This window comes from Vigna radiata, unplaced genomic scaffold (genome assembly GCF_000741045.1).
Source record: "Vigna radiata var. radiata cultivar VC1973A unplaced genomic scaffold, Vradiata_ver6 scaffold_149, whole genome shotgun sequence".
Taxonomy (NCBI): Eukaryota; Viridiplantae; Streptophyta; class Magnoliopsida; order Fabales; family Fabaceae; genus Vigna; species Vigna radiata.
In genome coordinates this window covers 172,743-187,218 of record NW_014542731.1, presented here as the reverse complement: position 1 = coordinate 187,218, position 14,476 = coordinate 172,743, and the positions used below count along the sequence as shown (strand labels likewise).

At 31.8% G+C, this 14,476-nt stretch overlaps 2 protein-coding genes across 2 annotated transcripts; both read right to left on the bottom strand.

Annotated features, from left to right (window-relative positions):
* Positions 1–11,672: 11,672 nt before the first annotated feature.
* Positions 11,673–12,773, bottom strand: LOC106780633. Its single transcript, XM_014668927.2, has 3 exons — positions 12,472–12,773; positions 12,324–12,368; positions 11,673–12,076 (listed from the first exon to the last, which is right to left on the bottom strand). The coding sequence occupies exons 1-3, from the start codon at positions 12,622–12,624 to the stop codon at positions 11,708–11,710; spliced, it is 567 nt and encodes a 188-aa protein (XP_014524413.2). The 5' UTR covers positions 12,625–12,773; the 3' UTR covers positions 11,673–11,707.
* Positions 12,774–12,797: 24 nt separating this feature from the next.
* On the bottom strand, positions 12,798–14,239 carry LOC106780623 (senescence-specific cysteine protease SAG39-like). The gene is made up of 2 exons (XM_014668916.2): positions 13,555–14,239; positions 12,798–13,474 (listed from the first exon to the last, which is right to left on the bottom strand). Exons 1-2 carry the CDS (start codon positions 13,991–13,993, stop codon positions 12,882–12,884), a joined length of 1,032 nt encoding a protein of 343 aa, XP_014524402.1. The 5' UTR covers positions 13,994–14,239; the 3' UTR covers positions 12,798–12,881.
* Between the last annotated feature and the right edge of the window lie 237 nt (positions 14,240–14,476).

Sequence of the window (14,476 nt, the reverse complement as noted above, 5' to 3'; positions counted from 1 at the left end):
TTACACATATTATCCTATTTAAGGGATAGTAGATTAGCATAAAGCATAAAGAAAGAAAAGGAAATTCCGAAAACACCCACACACAAAAGTCAATTACACAATACAATATATTTCAACAATGATTTAGCAGAGGATTACAGACTAGTTCAAAGCAGGTGACTACCGATTGCACATGCATCAGAGGTGGGTAATTGAGCCTTGCTTGTCTTTTTTGAGCTACAATATAATATTTAATACTTTTATAAATTTACATTCCTGTATTTACCACATTTTGTAAATATCACCAAAGAAAAGGGGAAATAGTTATTTTAGGATAATATTTCTAGACTGGTATGAATGTCGATAAAACGTGATATTAGGTGATAAAGCCTAATATCACGTTATTAGGCTTTATATACATGATATTAAATATTAGGTGATAAAATGTTATATTAGGTGATAAGCCTTTTAGTCTTCCATTAATGGTCCACCGATCAACATTTCATTGCATTTAAATTCAGCACAATGTTATATATTAAATATTTCAGTTGGTCTGTGAAAGATGATTATATTAACCGATATTTAGATTAGAGACCATTCTCCATAATTATGACTAATGGGCCTAAGTGAGATGACTTTTGTTTTTAAGTGTGAAAACCTAAGTTAGTTGAAAGGTGATAGATAATTTAGAATTTAGATGATGGAAGAGGAAATGGTATTTATGTATATAGTTCTAATTATATCAATTCATGTATATTCCATATTATATATACATAACATTTAATTTATTCATGGAATAATAAGTCTCTACACAATAATTAGTTTCAATTTATCCCTTGATGGGTTGATCTTACTATTATCCATCTGAGTTATAGTCAGTATGTTATGTATTGTTGACTAATTTACTTAATAAATATGGGTCAGTAAATTATTTACACCATTCTATGTTTAATCATGTTGACACAAAGAAAATGATTTTATATGCGCTGGTGATGTGGGCCACCGTCCTTGGATATCATAGTGTATCTAGTCATTGAAATTAAGTTAAAATATACGAAATGTTCACCTTTTTTATTATTTTCTTTTAATTATAATTACTTCGCTGATAAATGGTCTCAACTTAACATTAACTTAATTTTGTATGCAGATCGAGAGTAGACAATTTCAATACCTGAGAAACTTGTTTTTTTTATATACAAGCATCACCTGGTGGGATAAAGTTTGTTTGTTGTTAATACTGAAGTAAAGACCATAATTCATAACCATTATGTGGCTATTTCTTTTACAGGGTTATATTCAAATTCCCTCTTGTTTGTTGCAGGCAAGATATTGTTTTACATGCTTTTTCTTTCTTCTTAACATAATTATATAAAAATGAAAGATAATATGTTGAAGTTCATTCAATCTGCTTTCTTTCTGTTGTCTCAGCCTTTTCTACTAGTTGCTAGAATGTGTTCAGTTATTTATATTAGTAGGTTTATTCTTTATTGCTGATGGCAGCTAATAGACGAGCAGATATTTAACACACGATAATTATTATTATTTCTGACTGGAATTCATGATTAAGAAATGTATGTTTCTTCTTATACAAAAAATGACTTATTTTCAGGTTCAGGGATGCATCTCACCATACATGTCAGCAAATACTTTGGCTATAAACTAGTTATTCATGTGTTAGCAAAGAGATTCATTTCAGTAGCATATTAGCAGGGCAATAGCCATTATAGTTTACTTATATTATCATTTTTCCTTATTTGCTAAAATACAATTTTGTTTACAGTTATTTATATTTATACACAGTAGATGTACATCTGTGGATAGTTAGCATTGAAATTACACTCATGATTGCTTGCAGTATGATTATTTCTCTTGGAGTTTGAGATTTTGGTATCTGTTTTTTTCATGGTCGATTAATTGTGATGGTTAACTCTGGCAACTGTTCTCTGCGTGGAATTCTAAATTTGAGAAACTAAAATAACACTTTTAAAATTTCCTAGTGTTTAAACAGAAAATTTTGATGGATTAAAATCATACTTCTATAAACTTTTAAAGAATTAGACACGAAGATCAGGACTAACAATATAGATTAACCAAAAATAAAATACCATTCTTTCCAAGATTTTCTAATGTCTCAGTCAACTCACAGTAGCCCGCTATTAGTTAATATATTTTTAAATTAATTTTAAAAAAATTGCTAGATAGTGTATAAGTCTGATAGTGGACTACAAAATAAATAAACAAAATTATTGGGTCAAATTTATATCCATATAATCCAACAAAATATAAATTAAATTGAATTAAACTCCTAAATATCCTTTCCTCCTTGCTTTTTATAAAGTAAATTTTTTTAACATAATGAAGATGTAGCCGTATTGTCACAAAGTTCTATTTATTTATGCTGTTTACATTGAGGATGGGGAATGAGTGTGAAAGAAAAAGAGAACAAGAATGAATTGTTTGATGTGGTTTAATTTAGGTTTAATAATTTGATAGGTCTTAATTTTCGGTCAAAATGTCGATTAGGTAATTTACTTATTTTTTTTCTCAATTGACTCTTTTAATTTTGAAAAATGAAACAAATAAAACTTTACCATTAAATTAGATACACGATGTAGTGTTTTTTACTTGCTATGCTATTTTTTTTTAAATGATGTGACATAATTTATATAATAATAAACATAATTAATCTGATGTGTAATTTATAAATTTTTTAATTAAAAAATTGGGGAACTTTAATTGAACCCAGTCCCTTTGTCTGAAATGAAGAATTGAAGAAAGGTGACGCACATAATTTGAAACAAATTTTTATTACAAAGGATCATGACTGTGAAATTTGTATTATCAAGGAACAATTTTTTAAGGATTAATTACTCAGTTAGTTGTTATACCTATATAGTATCTAAGTTTTAGTCCCTACCTAGACACACCTGTTTTAGTCCTTAGACATAAACATTCTAATATGATTTATCTAAGTTTTAGTCCCTACCTACCTAGACACTTGTTACTTGTTTTAGTCCTTAGGCATAAATTTTATAATCTGATTTAATCTAAATAATTTTTGCAGCAAACACTTAGTATTTTATGATTGTAAAATAAATACTTGATAGGAATGAGAAAATGTAGAAATAGTAAAACGTGAAAATAGTACTTGGAAGAAATGTATTTGGTAATTGTATATGTTGTGTTAAATGATATCATACATCAAATGATACAGTACATGGATATTTATGGATTCATATATTATTTTAGAAAATACAAACCACAACTTATGTGAATTGTTTTAAATTTTTACTTATTTAGGATGTTCTTGATTTTTTTACGTCCTATCTTAAATTTTTCTGCAATATTCTAGCATTTACACTGCATTTCAATACTTCTAAATAATTTACATGTAAAATGTGGTAATATTTCAAGTGTCGAATTATTTACGAAAAGCAAATGTTTTATCCAAGTACCATATTAAAATCATCACAATTTATACGATTTTTTAGTGATTGTATTAACTATAATATAATATTTTTATGATATACTATAATTTGTATTTATTACAAGAATAATACATAGGCAAGATATTATAAGAATAATTATATTAAATTAATATTATTTTCCAACTTGATGGTGCAACACTAATATTAATAACTTAAAAGGGTGTAAATATTTGAAATGGGATTTAGAAAGAGATGGGTAAGCATTAAAGAAAGAGAAATCATGCTAGAAAATCAAAGGTTTAAATCTTTTAGTTGTCTCTATTTATGTGAAGTTTTCCTATTTTGATCTCATTCTTATTAGAATCCTAATTGAGTTCTTATAAGTGCTAATTTGAATCAATTTAACTCCTACGTTAAATTTACTTAGCGGAGTTAAGTTTTTGCACAGGTGGAAGATTGACGTGTCAAATTTTTAAAACATGGCGTATTACGTGGAATTTCATAAGTTTAACTTGAAAAATGTTTGATTAAAAGTATAAAAAAAAAATTCATCCTCTATTACAAGCACCACCCAGAAATCCTATCTAGAAATCTTTTTCCTAGAGAGACAACAAAGAGAGACACAATAGAGAGAGAAGAAAGAAGCAATGGGTAAAGAAGAGTGGAAATGGTGGTTGGAGCGCTAGTGGTGGATGCACGGTTCGACATTTCTCACGATTTGGTGAACCTGTTTCGGAAGAGGAAGGGAACGGGCCGGTGACGCTTCCAACTGGCGCGGTGCCTCCGGTTGTAGGTCGAAAGCTCATATTTCTCAACCAAGGTAGTTTCTCCTTCTCCTTGTTGAACCACGAGTGAAGAAGGTACGAACACTATTGATTTATGAACTATTTCTATGCTATCCTGAGCCGTTCTTAATTCCATCAAACTAATTGATATATGCAAGCAACAACCAAAAGCTACCACTATGAACACAAAAACAACAAACACAAATACACAATGTTGATTAAGAAAACAACCACCAGTCTCTCGACAGAATCAACTAAAACATGGTGGATGATAGACATACACTAAGTAAAGGAAGGGACTCCGCAGCACCACCATTGTAATAGGAATGTTTAAATCAAAATCCTTTTGATCAACCACAAATACAAATTTAGCTAGATTCAAAGTCACAGTTCTGACCATGGGAACCTTAGTCTTTGACCTTTGATTCAAACCCTGCAATACAGAACCGACCAATTAAAATCAACTTCAAAGGACTCCGTAGCACTACTGTCAACACCTAATTTCGTCTGGGTGACTAAATAATAGGACTTGTTTTTATTTTTGTCTTATTTTTTTTTCATTTTTTTATTTTGTTTTATTACCTTTAATTTTTATTTTACTATTTGGTATTTGATTTAGCTTTCTTTATTATTATTTAATTTTATTTTATTTTTTATTTATTTTGAAAAAAAAAAGACAAAAAGAAAGAAAATAAAAAAAAGAAAGCAAAAAATAAAAGAAAAAAGAAGAAAAAAACGAAAAAGAAAAACAAAAGGAAATAAGGAAGAAGGAAAAAAAAAGAAAAAAAGGGGGTGCACGTGAATAAAATGGGAGAGGTGCTGCACATGATGAATTGGATTTGATTTCCTTGGAAAAATTCCCATGAGCAATTAATATTAATGCATGATAGATCATTTTAGAATTTTTTTGAAATTTGGTTTTATTTGGTAATAATTTGAATCATTATGCCAATAATTCTAAGCAATAATTAAAAATGGACAATTTTCTGACAATTATTTATTTTTCTTCAGTCAAGATCATTTATTTTCCTATTTTGCTAATTGACAATTAATTCACCATTGAGGTAAGATCCCAATAATTAAAAATAATATATTGATTGTTGCATTCAGTTTCTTCCTAAAGAGAAAAATACGATTTCCTTTTAAAATGGACAATTTTCTGACAATTATTTATTTTTCTTCAATCAAGACCATTTATTTCCCTATTTTGCTAATTGACAATTAATTCACCATTAAGGCAAGACCACAATAATAATATTACAAATGTGTGTGTATAAATACACACTTGGTAAAAAAGAGGAAAAAAAATCCAATTTCGAAAAGAGAACATAAGGGAACAAAGTAAAAAGGAGAAGAGGCAGAAGAAACCTAGGGTTTCTTGAAGAATTTAGGCTTGGGCTAAATATTCCGTGCAGCACCCCTGGTTTTTCATCCTTACCACCCTACGCTTTTTTTATTTATTTTATTTTTACTTTCTGCTATTATTTTCTTTACCCATTTGTTATTTGAGTGATTTTTTTTGCACTATCTCATATTTTACTATAGTTTTTGTTTGCTTTGTTTTATCTCTTTTTTTTTTCACCGTGCATGTACTTTTTCACTTATTTTAGACTTTTAATTTTTATTTCATTTTGAACATTTACGTAACTATTATTTTGTCATAAAATTAGGAAAATAGATTTTTTAGAGTTATTAGTATTTAATATTGTTCTGCTTCTTTATAATTAAATAAAGTTTTCTTTATTTTCTATTTAAATACTTATGCAAATATTATTCTCATTTAATAAAAATTACAAAAAAAAAAGACAAAAATAATAATCATAAAAAATTAAAAATTAAAAATTATAAAAAATATATTTTAAGGGTTAAAGCACATGTGTGATCGAACGCATCGTCCTTGTGCTAAAACCTTTTCTTCTTTTTTTCTAAAAAACAAATAAATAATATTTTAAAGGTTAAAGCACATGTGTGATCGCACACATCGTCCTTGTGCTAAAACCTTTTCTTCTTCTCTTCTAAACAATAAACAAAATATTTTAAGGGTTTAAGCACATGTGTGATCGCACGCATCGTTCTTGTGCTAGAAAACCTTTTCTTCCTTTATAAAAAATATCAAAAATATTTCAAAGGTTTAAGCACATGTGTGATCGCACACATCGTCCTTATGCTAAAACCTTTTCTTCTTCTCTTCTAAAAAATAAACAAAGGGTTTAAGTACATGTGTGATCGCACGCATCGTCCTTGTGCTAGAAAACTTTTTCTTCCTTTATAAAAAATATCAAAAATATTTCCAAGGTTTAAGAACATGTGTGATCGCATGCATCGTCCTTGTGCTAGAAAACCTTTTCTTCTTTTATAAAAAGTATCGAAAATGTTTTCAAGGTTTAAGCACGGGTGTGATCATTCGCATTGTCCTCGTGCTGAGACCTCTTCTTCCTTTATAAAAATATTCAAAATGTTTTAAAGGTTTAAGCGCATGTGTGATCGTTCGCATCGTCCTCGTGCTGAGACCTCTTCTTCCTTTATAAAAATATTCAAAATGTTTTAAAGGTTTAAGCGCGTGTGTGATCGTTCGCATCGTTCTCGTGTTGAGACCTCTTCTTCCTTTATAAAAATATTCAAAATGTTTTAAAGGTTTAAGTGCATGTGTGATCGCTCACATCGTCCTCGTGCTGAGACCTTTTCTTTTCCTCACATAAAAATACCCGAAATACAAAACATCCTTTTTCAAACAACAAACAATCTTTCATCTAGAACTACGTAACCCTGATTTCTCATTTTGAGAATACGTAGGAGCAAGGATTTATCATTTTATGGTTTTTCCGTAGTTTTCCAAAAAAAACTATGGTGGCGACTCCAACTTTTTTTCAAAAAAAAATGTTTTTTTTTGGATCGTCGTCCCGTCGCGATTTCCAGTTGCGACAACCACAATCAAATGAATTTTTTTTTTCTTTGGATCTCAAAAAAAAATAATTTTTAGGGATCAGACATCTATCACCCAGGGTTTGGGGGAAAAGAAAAAGAGATGGAAGAGAGCCTTTACCATTGTCTTCTCCAAGACCCCACTCTCATCCCTCTCACTGCACTTTTCTTTTATTTCCACTGCACTCAAAAAAAAAAAAAATACAACACAAGAAAAACAAGTTCAACACCCTCCATTGCTAGTCATTGTTCCAATCTTCTCGCACATTAGAAAAAAAAAAAGGGAAACAGAGGAAAGGAAGGGTTGGCCTTCGTAGGTATGGATGAAGAAAGAAGAAATAAGGCTTTTGCGTCTAAGGAAGGTAATCGTAACAACATCGACAACGCGAGTGTGGTTTCTAAATGGAGGTGATGTGATCGCTGTTATTGGTGTTCATGTTTGATTTGAGTATCGGGGGAGAGGAAAGGTGGTTCATGCGTTTTGATCATCGTCGGCGACGCTTCGGTGACGACCAGTGTTGTCGGCCCCGTTAACTAAATTTAACGGCAGGGGTTCAATTGATTCAAATTAGCACTTATAAGGACTCGATTGGAGATTCTAATAAGAAGGCGATCAAAATTGGAAAACCCCACATAAATAGGGACAATTAAAGGGTTTAAACGAAAATCAAATTATGGACACTTAGAAAATCAAATGTCATATTCTAATTTTTTTCTAAATTCCACTGGTTCATTAAAATTGAACCATTTAACTCTAATTAGTTTCCCAAAGTCTATTTTCCCTCTCAAAAGAACCCTAATAAGATTTTCCCCAACCCATGGCTTTAATCTCTTAAACAAAACCCAATAGCGTGGGGTTCTTTGTCACGTAATGAGGTACTCTGCTTCTTCATTTTCTCTTTGTTTATGCTTTAGTCATGCTGGGAACCGCACTTCTTTCTTTTATTTTTTTTTTAGTTATGTTCTTTTCGCATCAGGGGAAGCATAATTTCCTCTCCCCTTTTCGGTTTTTGGTTATGGTTTTCGCAAGGAGGGGAGGGTTTCTGCGTTAGTGTGCTTAGTGGCGGTGAGGCATTGGACCTGTGATTTGCGACGCTTCCTTATTGACATTGGGTGCTCCAGTGTCTTCATGGTGAAGGGAAGTTGTGTTTAGGTTGCGATTTGGGGTGGTTCCTTTTTATTCTTTTCGACAAATTGGTGGTGCAAAGTTTCGGGTTCTTGATCTTGTAGGATTTTGATGGTCGTGAAATTGGGTTTTGTGGTTCACAGGTTGTTGACTTTGATTTTTGGGGTTTTTGTTTTATTGTTCTTGGTCTTGTGGTTTAAGGTTAGAGTTTTGATATGGATTTTTTTTGGGGGTTTTGTTCTTTGCGATTCTATGCTCTCGTTGTTGTTAGTGATGGTTGTATGAGTTAGGATAATGGAGGTGCTGATGGGTTGCGGCCATGAGGGCTCACAATGATGCACAAAGGGTGTTTTGCAGGGTTGACGGGCTATGTTGGACTCAGGAAGAGCCCGCGAATCATAGGTGTTCTGGTTCGTTAATGTTGCGGTGGTTACCGACGACATTGGACCTTGGTCTGTTTTGGATCGGGCTTAGTTGGGTCTATATTTTGGACATTGATTTTGTAAAGGGAAAGACGAAAACATTAATAAATAAATAAAAATTAATAATAACAAAAATTAAAATAAAATTGATACATAAATAAGTACAAGCCAATATTTAAAACAAAATTTGAAGTAAAAAGGGCTTACAATGTGTAATTGGATTAATAAGTGAGTTATTGCTTTTGGCTTGACATTAAGTGGTATGCTTTTTTGACCTATTTTTTGTGTGGGACCCATGAGGGGTTCTTATTGGACTTACATTGGGATATAGATGATGCTTTCTATGTTGATGTGTGAATGATGAGAAATGAGGGTGTGGATAGTATTTAGTTTGACTATTGTATGTGTTTGGTTTGCTTCTTATGTTTGTGAGTGGTAATACGAATATGGGAAGATGAATAGAATCAATTATGATCTAATATACCTTTGAGGTTGAAGTCCAAAATATGTAGGTTTGGCCTTTTGGTGATATGTCTATAAGATGATGGATGAGTCTACTTGTGTACCTCGTAAATCCTATGTTTTGGACTATCTACCTATGATATGGGATATGGACTCTCTTTGGCCTTGTGTGCGAAAAGAGAGTAGCGCTTAAGTGTTGCACCTTCTTTGTATGGGGGAAATGATGTTATGCTTGATCTTCGGCTCGTTGTTGAGTATAGTACCCGGTGCACAATTTGCAAACATTTTTACTCGTAAGTCCTAGCGAAACAGGGAAATAGGTACTTTAACTGTGCGAATGGGATGACTCGAGCAGGCTTCTTCTATGTAACAGGTGTGAGGTTAGGTACAAGAGATATACCAAGGTCCTTCATGATGATGTTGGGGATTCATGGTGACGATGTCTTTAAAGACGGTGTTGATAAGGATTTCATGATGGTATGGTTATGATATAGTTGATGAGGATGTTGGCGATGATCATGGTGTAGAAATGATTATGTTAGTAAGAATAGCATTGTAGATGACTCTTTGTTATTAAGTTGTCCTTACTTTATATATATATATATATATATATATATATATATATATATATATATATATATATATATATATATATATATATATATATTATTGTTATTAGTTGTGTTGATGATAAATTATCCATATTTGATTGTGTTTGTGGATGTATGTGTCTTGCGATGATAGTATGACTTTTGGTTATACGAGAGTATGCGATGTTGCAAATACTCCATATGCATGATAAAGAAGCAAGAGTGAAAAAAAGTCATGGTTTATATAAAGTTTTGTGTTATACATTTTAGAAATAAATGGATCATTTATATTTCTTGGTTTATTTTATTAAAATTTTGAAATTGGATTATATTTTTGATAATGTTAGAGACTTAGTTTTAAGTCTACACGTTTCAAATGTCGAAGTTTTTAATTAATACCATTTTCGGCGTTAAAAGAAATTTATGAATATGAATGTATATAGAAAACGAGAAGAAAATTATGAGTGAGGAGATTTGACATTTTTAAATATGGAATTTTAGATTAAAAATAATCTAGAATTCATATTAAATGTGATAAATGTAAATCAAATTATATAAAAAAAAAACAGTTGTTTTAAACAACTGCCATATTTAAACTATGATGCAATATTTTTGTGATATATAATAATTTTTTTTTACGAGAATAATAAATACATATTATAGGATATTATTAGAATAATTATATTGATTTAGAATAATTTTTTAACTTGGATGAGGAAAAATGCAACACTAACTTAAAGGAAATCGTATAATACCTCCATGTATAAATAATATAAATGAAAAATGAAATAAACAATTATAATACATTAAGAAAATGAGTGTAAACGAAAAAGATGAATGTGAAATATATGAATATGAACGAGACGAAAATATAGAAATGTGGACATAGTAGATAAAGAACAAAATGTAAATGAAGGATAAATGTATGGATGAAAAAGATAAATTTCAATGAATATGGATAAAAAATATAGTGTAAGTAAATTTATGATGTGAGTGTAACAAAATTACATAGAAATAAAAATTGAGTGGAAAGATTTGACAACTTTTAAATAAGGACTTTTAGATTAAAAATAATGTCCATATTCGATGGAAGAATATAAATAAATTTATAATATATAATTTAGTGAGAGTAGGTAACTTAAATAAATATAAATATTAAAAAAAGAGATTAACATCCATTAAACCGTAGCTAGTTTAATTTTTTTATTTTTATAATTAAAATCTTCTTAGGTACACAAATTTAAATATATAAAATATTAAAAATAAGTAAGGTTAATGTTCACTTTATTTATCTTCAATATTTATTTTATTTTCTCTAATCCTTAATATTTACTTCATCAATAGACTCAAATAAATAAAATATTAAAATTAAATAAAATTAATATCTGCTAATTTATTTTTAATATATATTTTAGCTTTTCTATAATTAATGTGATATACTAATTTAAATAAATATAAATATTAAAACAAATAAGGTTAATATTTGGTGAATCACTATAAACTTTACTTATTTTAATTTTCTTGACGTCCTCTTAACATATGGTAATTCTATCATAATTTAGTGAATGCTATAAATTTATGTTTTCTTGTAATAGAATATGTTTCTAGACTTTGCTTTGTAATTTTAGTTTTCACTCATAATTTTTCTATTTTAAAACTTTTTACACGTTTGATGTATTTTATTTTCATATACCTCATTATATTCTATTGTTTTCCATTGGAGTATATATTATTGATTTATGGTTTCATATGGTATTATAAGTCAACTGTCAGCACACTTCATTGAAAACATATTTTGTATTAGTGCACCTAATGTTTCGCTATCATTTTGGTCTCTTCACGTCAACTTGGTGTGAGAGGCAAATAGTTCAAAGGGAAAACACTTGTCTTTTTGGTGAGACACGTTGAGAATATCCTGATATTGGAACTCATGCGTATCCATTCTCCTATTTAACATTTTACTCATATCTACAGACCAATTTCATTCATTGACTCAGCAGGAAGCGAGAGAAGCGGAATCTAAAGTTGAGGCAACCTTACTCCTCTTACGCTTTGGCACCATTTTTGTCGGTTTCAGGCTTCTCCGGGAATCTTCAGGTATTAAGTCACGGATTTTGTCCATCCTCTTTGACTGGCTCGTGACACGAAAGCTCTCATCAGATGAAGTAGGCAACACGCTCTTTCCTTCGGAGAAACTGATTCTCTCGACGGAGGTTTCGCAGCACTCTTGCCATTTGAGCTCTGCCAAATCTGCCAACACGTCCTCCACTGCCACCGCCGCAAACGCCGACACGCTGTCACGCATGGTCGAACGCGGCACATCTACAAGATCCAGCGACTCCACCGCCTCGACTAGCACCTTCTGCGCACGGATTCGAGATAGGTTTTTTCAATTTCTCTAAACGAAAACCTATTCGATAATCATCTCCTATTGTTCGAAGATTTACGGAGAGAAACCTAAAGTACCAAGGCAATCTAGAACTTCTAATCTTAAAGCGCGTTGAATTTAAAAGAAATCAAGGAATACAAAAAAGAAAGTAGTCAGCATTTTCCCTCAAAATTGTTACTAACAAAAGGAACTTAAGATATAGCTTGAGGGAGAAAAGAACCTTGGGAGCGTGGTGGATTTTCTTGAAGCCGTGAATGCGGATGACCTGTGGCAGTAGGAACGAGAAAAAAATAACGATGAAATGCAGAGTATCGAAAGAAAATTGACAATGAAATTGAGAATTGAAAAACGCACAGAATGAATGGAACCTGGTTAAGTTGATTGACTGTTAGGTGAAGCGTTTGGCGAGAATGAAGGAGATGGAGATAGTCCTCCAGCCATAGTTTGTCTTTCTTCGAAGGCCGTTTCTTCATGGAGCTTCCTTGCGATTGCGGAATCGCGGATGGTAATTCTTCTGCCATTTTTTATAAACAGAATGACAGAGGAAAGCGTCTCCTTTTATACCACGATTGCACGCGCGTTAGTTAGTATTAGTTACAATTACTCTTATTAAATTAAATGAATAGATAAAGCCGATATGCATTATGAAGCACCATAACATGTTTAGTCAAAAGAGAAAATTTTCATTTCATCATTGGTGATATATCCATATACAATGATTCATAAGAGAATACACTGTTATACAAAACAAGAACATAGCTTAGAAATAAGGTACAATTTATGCAGTAGGATAAGATGCCATCATAGCTATGCCACATAGTCCTTCTTGAGCAGCTACACCTCTTTGCATCCTAATGTAACCTTCTTCACCCCACTCCGTTCCCCATGAGTTCTTAACTAACCAATACTTGCTCCCATCATCACTAACACCATATCCCACAGCAGTCACACCGTGATCCAATTCAGTTCCACAAGAACCAGTGAAGACACCACTCTTGTAAAATTGAAAGTCAGAACCACTGGCATCAATGGCTACAGAAACTGGTTGATTGGCCACAGCCTTTTGCAGTGCCTTCTCATTGTTTGCTGGGACATCCTCGTACCCAGTAATGGTTGCAGCATCGATGGCTTCTGCCTTTGCATTGCATTTTCCATCAACACCCTTGTAGGGGTAATTCGCTTCGGTGTCGAGTCCATGATTTTTAATGATGAATTTGAAAGCATCATCCATAAATCCACCTTCACAACCCTGGTCCACACCTTTTATGTCACAATCAACAAGTTCTTGCTCAGATAAAGAAATCAGTTTCCCAGTAGTGATTGCATGAATTCCTTCCGTTGCTGCAACCGCGGAAAACGCCCAACAACATCCTACAAGATAAATTAATAGTTAGATAACGATCGAGTTTATAATTTGACTTGGAAATGCGAATGAAGAAGCATTTGCTTACCACATTGACCTTGGTTCTTCACGGGTGTAACTGCACCCTTTTGCCTCCAGTCCACTGCAGAAGGAATTGCAGTCACATTTTCATACTTAAAAGTGGTTGACCTTATGGTTGAGGAACACATGTGGGCCTTGAACCTATTTCTGCGTGCTATGAACTCCTCGTTGGTGAGGTCTGCAAATTGGTTAATGCCTAGAAGATAAGGTTTATTTGCTGCATTGTTGGAGGCTTCGATGTAATTCACATTTTCCTTAAATATTCTGAAACGTTTTTCCCTTTCCTCAGGGTCCTTGTACTCTATGCCATAACGATTCATCCANTGTTCATGTCTCTCATACATCGACACATCTTGGAGGGTGCGACATGTGACTTGGAAACTCAAGAATCCCATGCAGAAAAGCAATGGAAGTAAAATATAATAGAACTGACTTTTTGCAACCATGGTGGCTTTTCTTGTATTTGTTACTGAGGGAAGTGTGTTGTGGAGTGGTGATTGTTTGTGGTGTTTATATAGGCATTGTTAACGTTGAATTATAAGTTAGTTTTCACTTTTCTTGTAGGTAATAAGAAATTATAGCTTTGTTTGCTGTTATGGATAAATTGCTTGTCAAACGTAGATGCTTCATGTACCATACTGACAAATTACCTCTCAAGAGTATTGTGCGTGTTGGAAAAGCTGACCAATAAAAAATGGAACTTTGAAAGCTTTATCAACTTTGCTGGCTAATTGCTAATGCATTAGCAAACGAAAACTTAGAATCTTCCAAAATCAAATTATAATATATATTTTTGACAGATAAATATATAGTAAAACAATATGTTTATTGAAAATGATCTTTTATTCAATACTGTAATTAATCAATCTAATAGTGTACGCCATCGCCAAGCCGAAGAATAACAAGACCGAAACCAAGTAGTAGGTTTA

Excerpts from the sequence above, each read along its gene's own strand:
- LOC106780633 (XM_014668927.2), bottom strand. The coding sequence starts at position 12,624 with ATGGCAGAAGAATTACCATCCGCGATTCCGCAATCGCAAGGAAGCTCC. Across the intron at positions 12,369-12,471 it reads CAGTCAATCAACTTAACCAG|GTCATCCGCATTCACGGCTT; the intron begins GTTCCATTCATT and ends CTACTGCCACAG. Across the intron at positions 12,077-12,323 it reads AAATCCACCACGCTCCCAAG|AAGGTGCTAGTCGAGGCGGT; the intron begins GTTCTTTTCTCC and ends ATCCGTGCGCAG.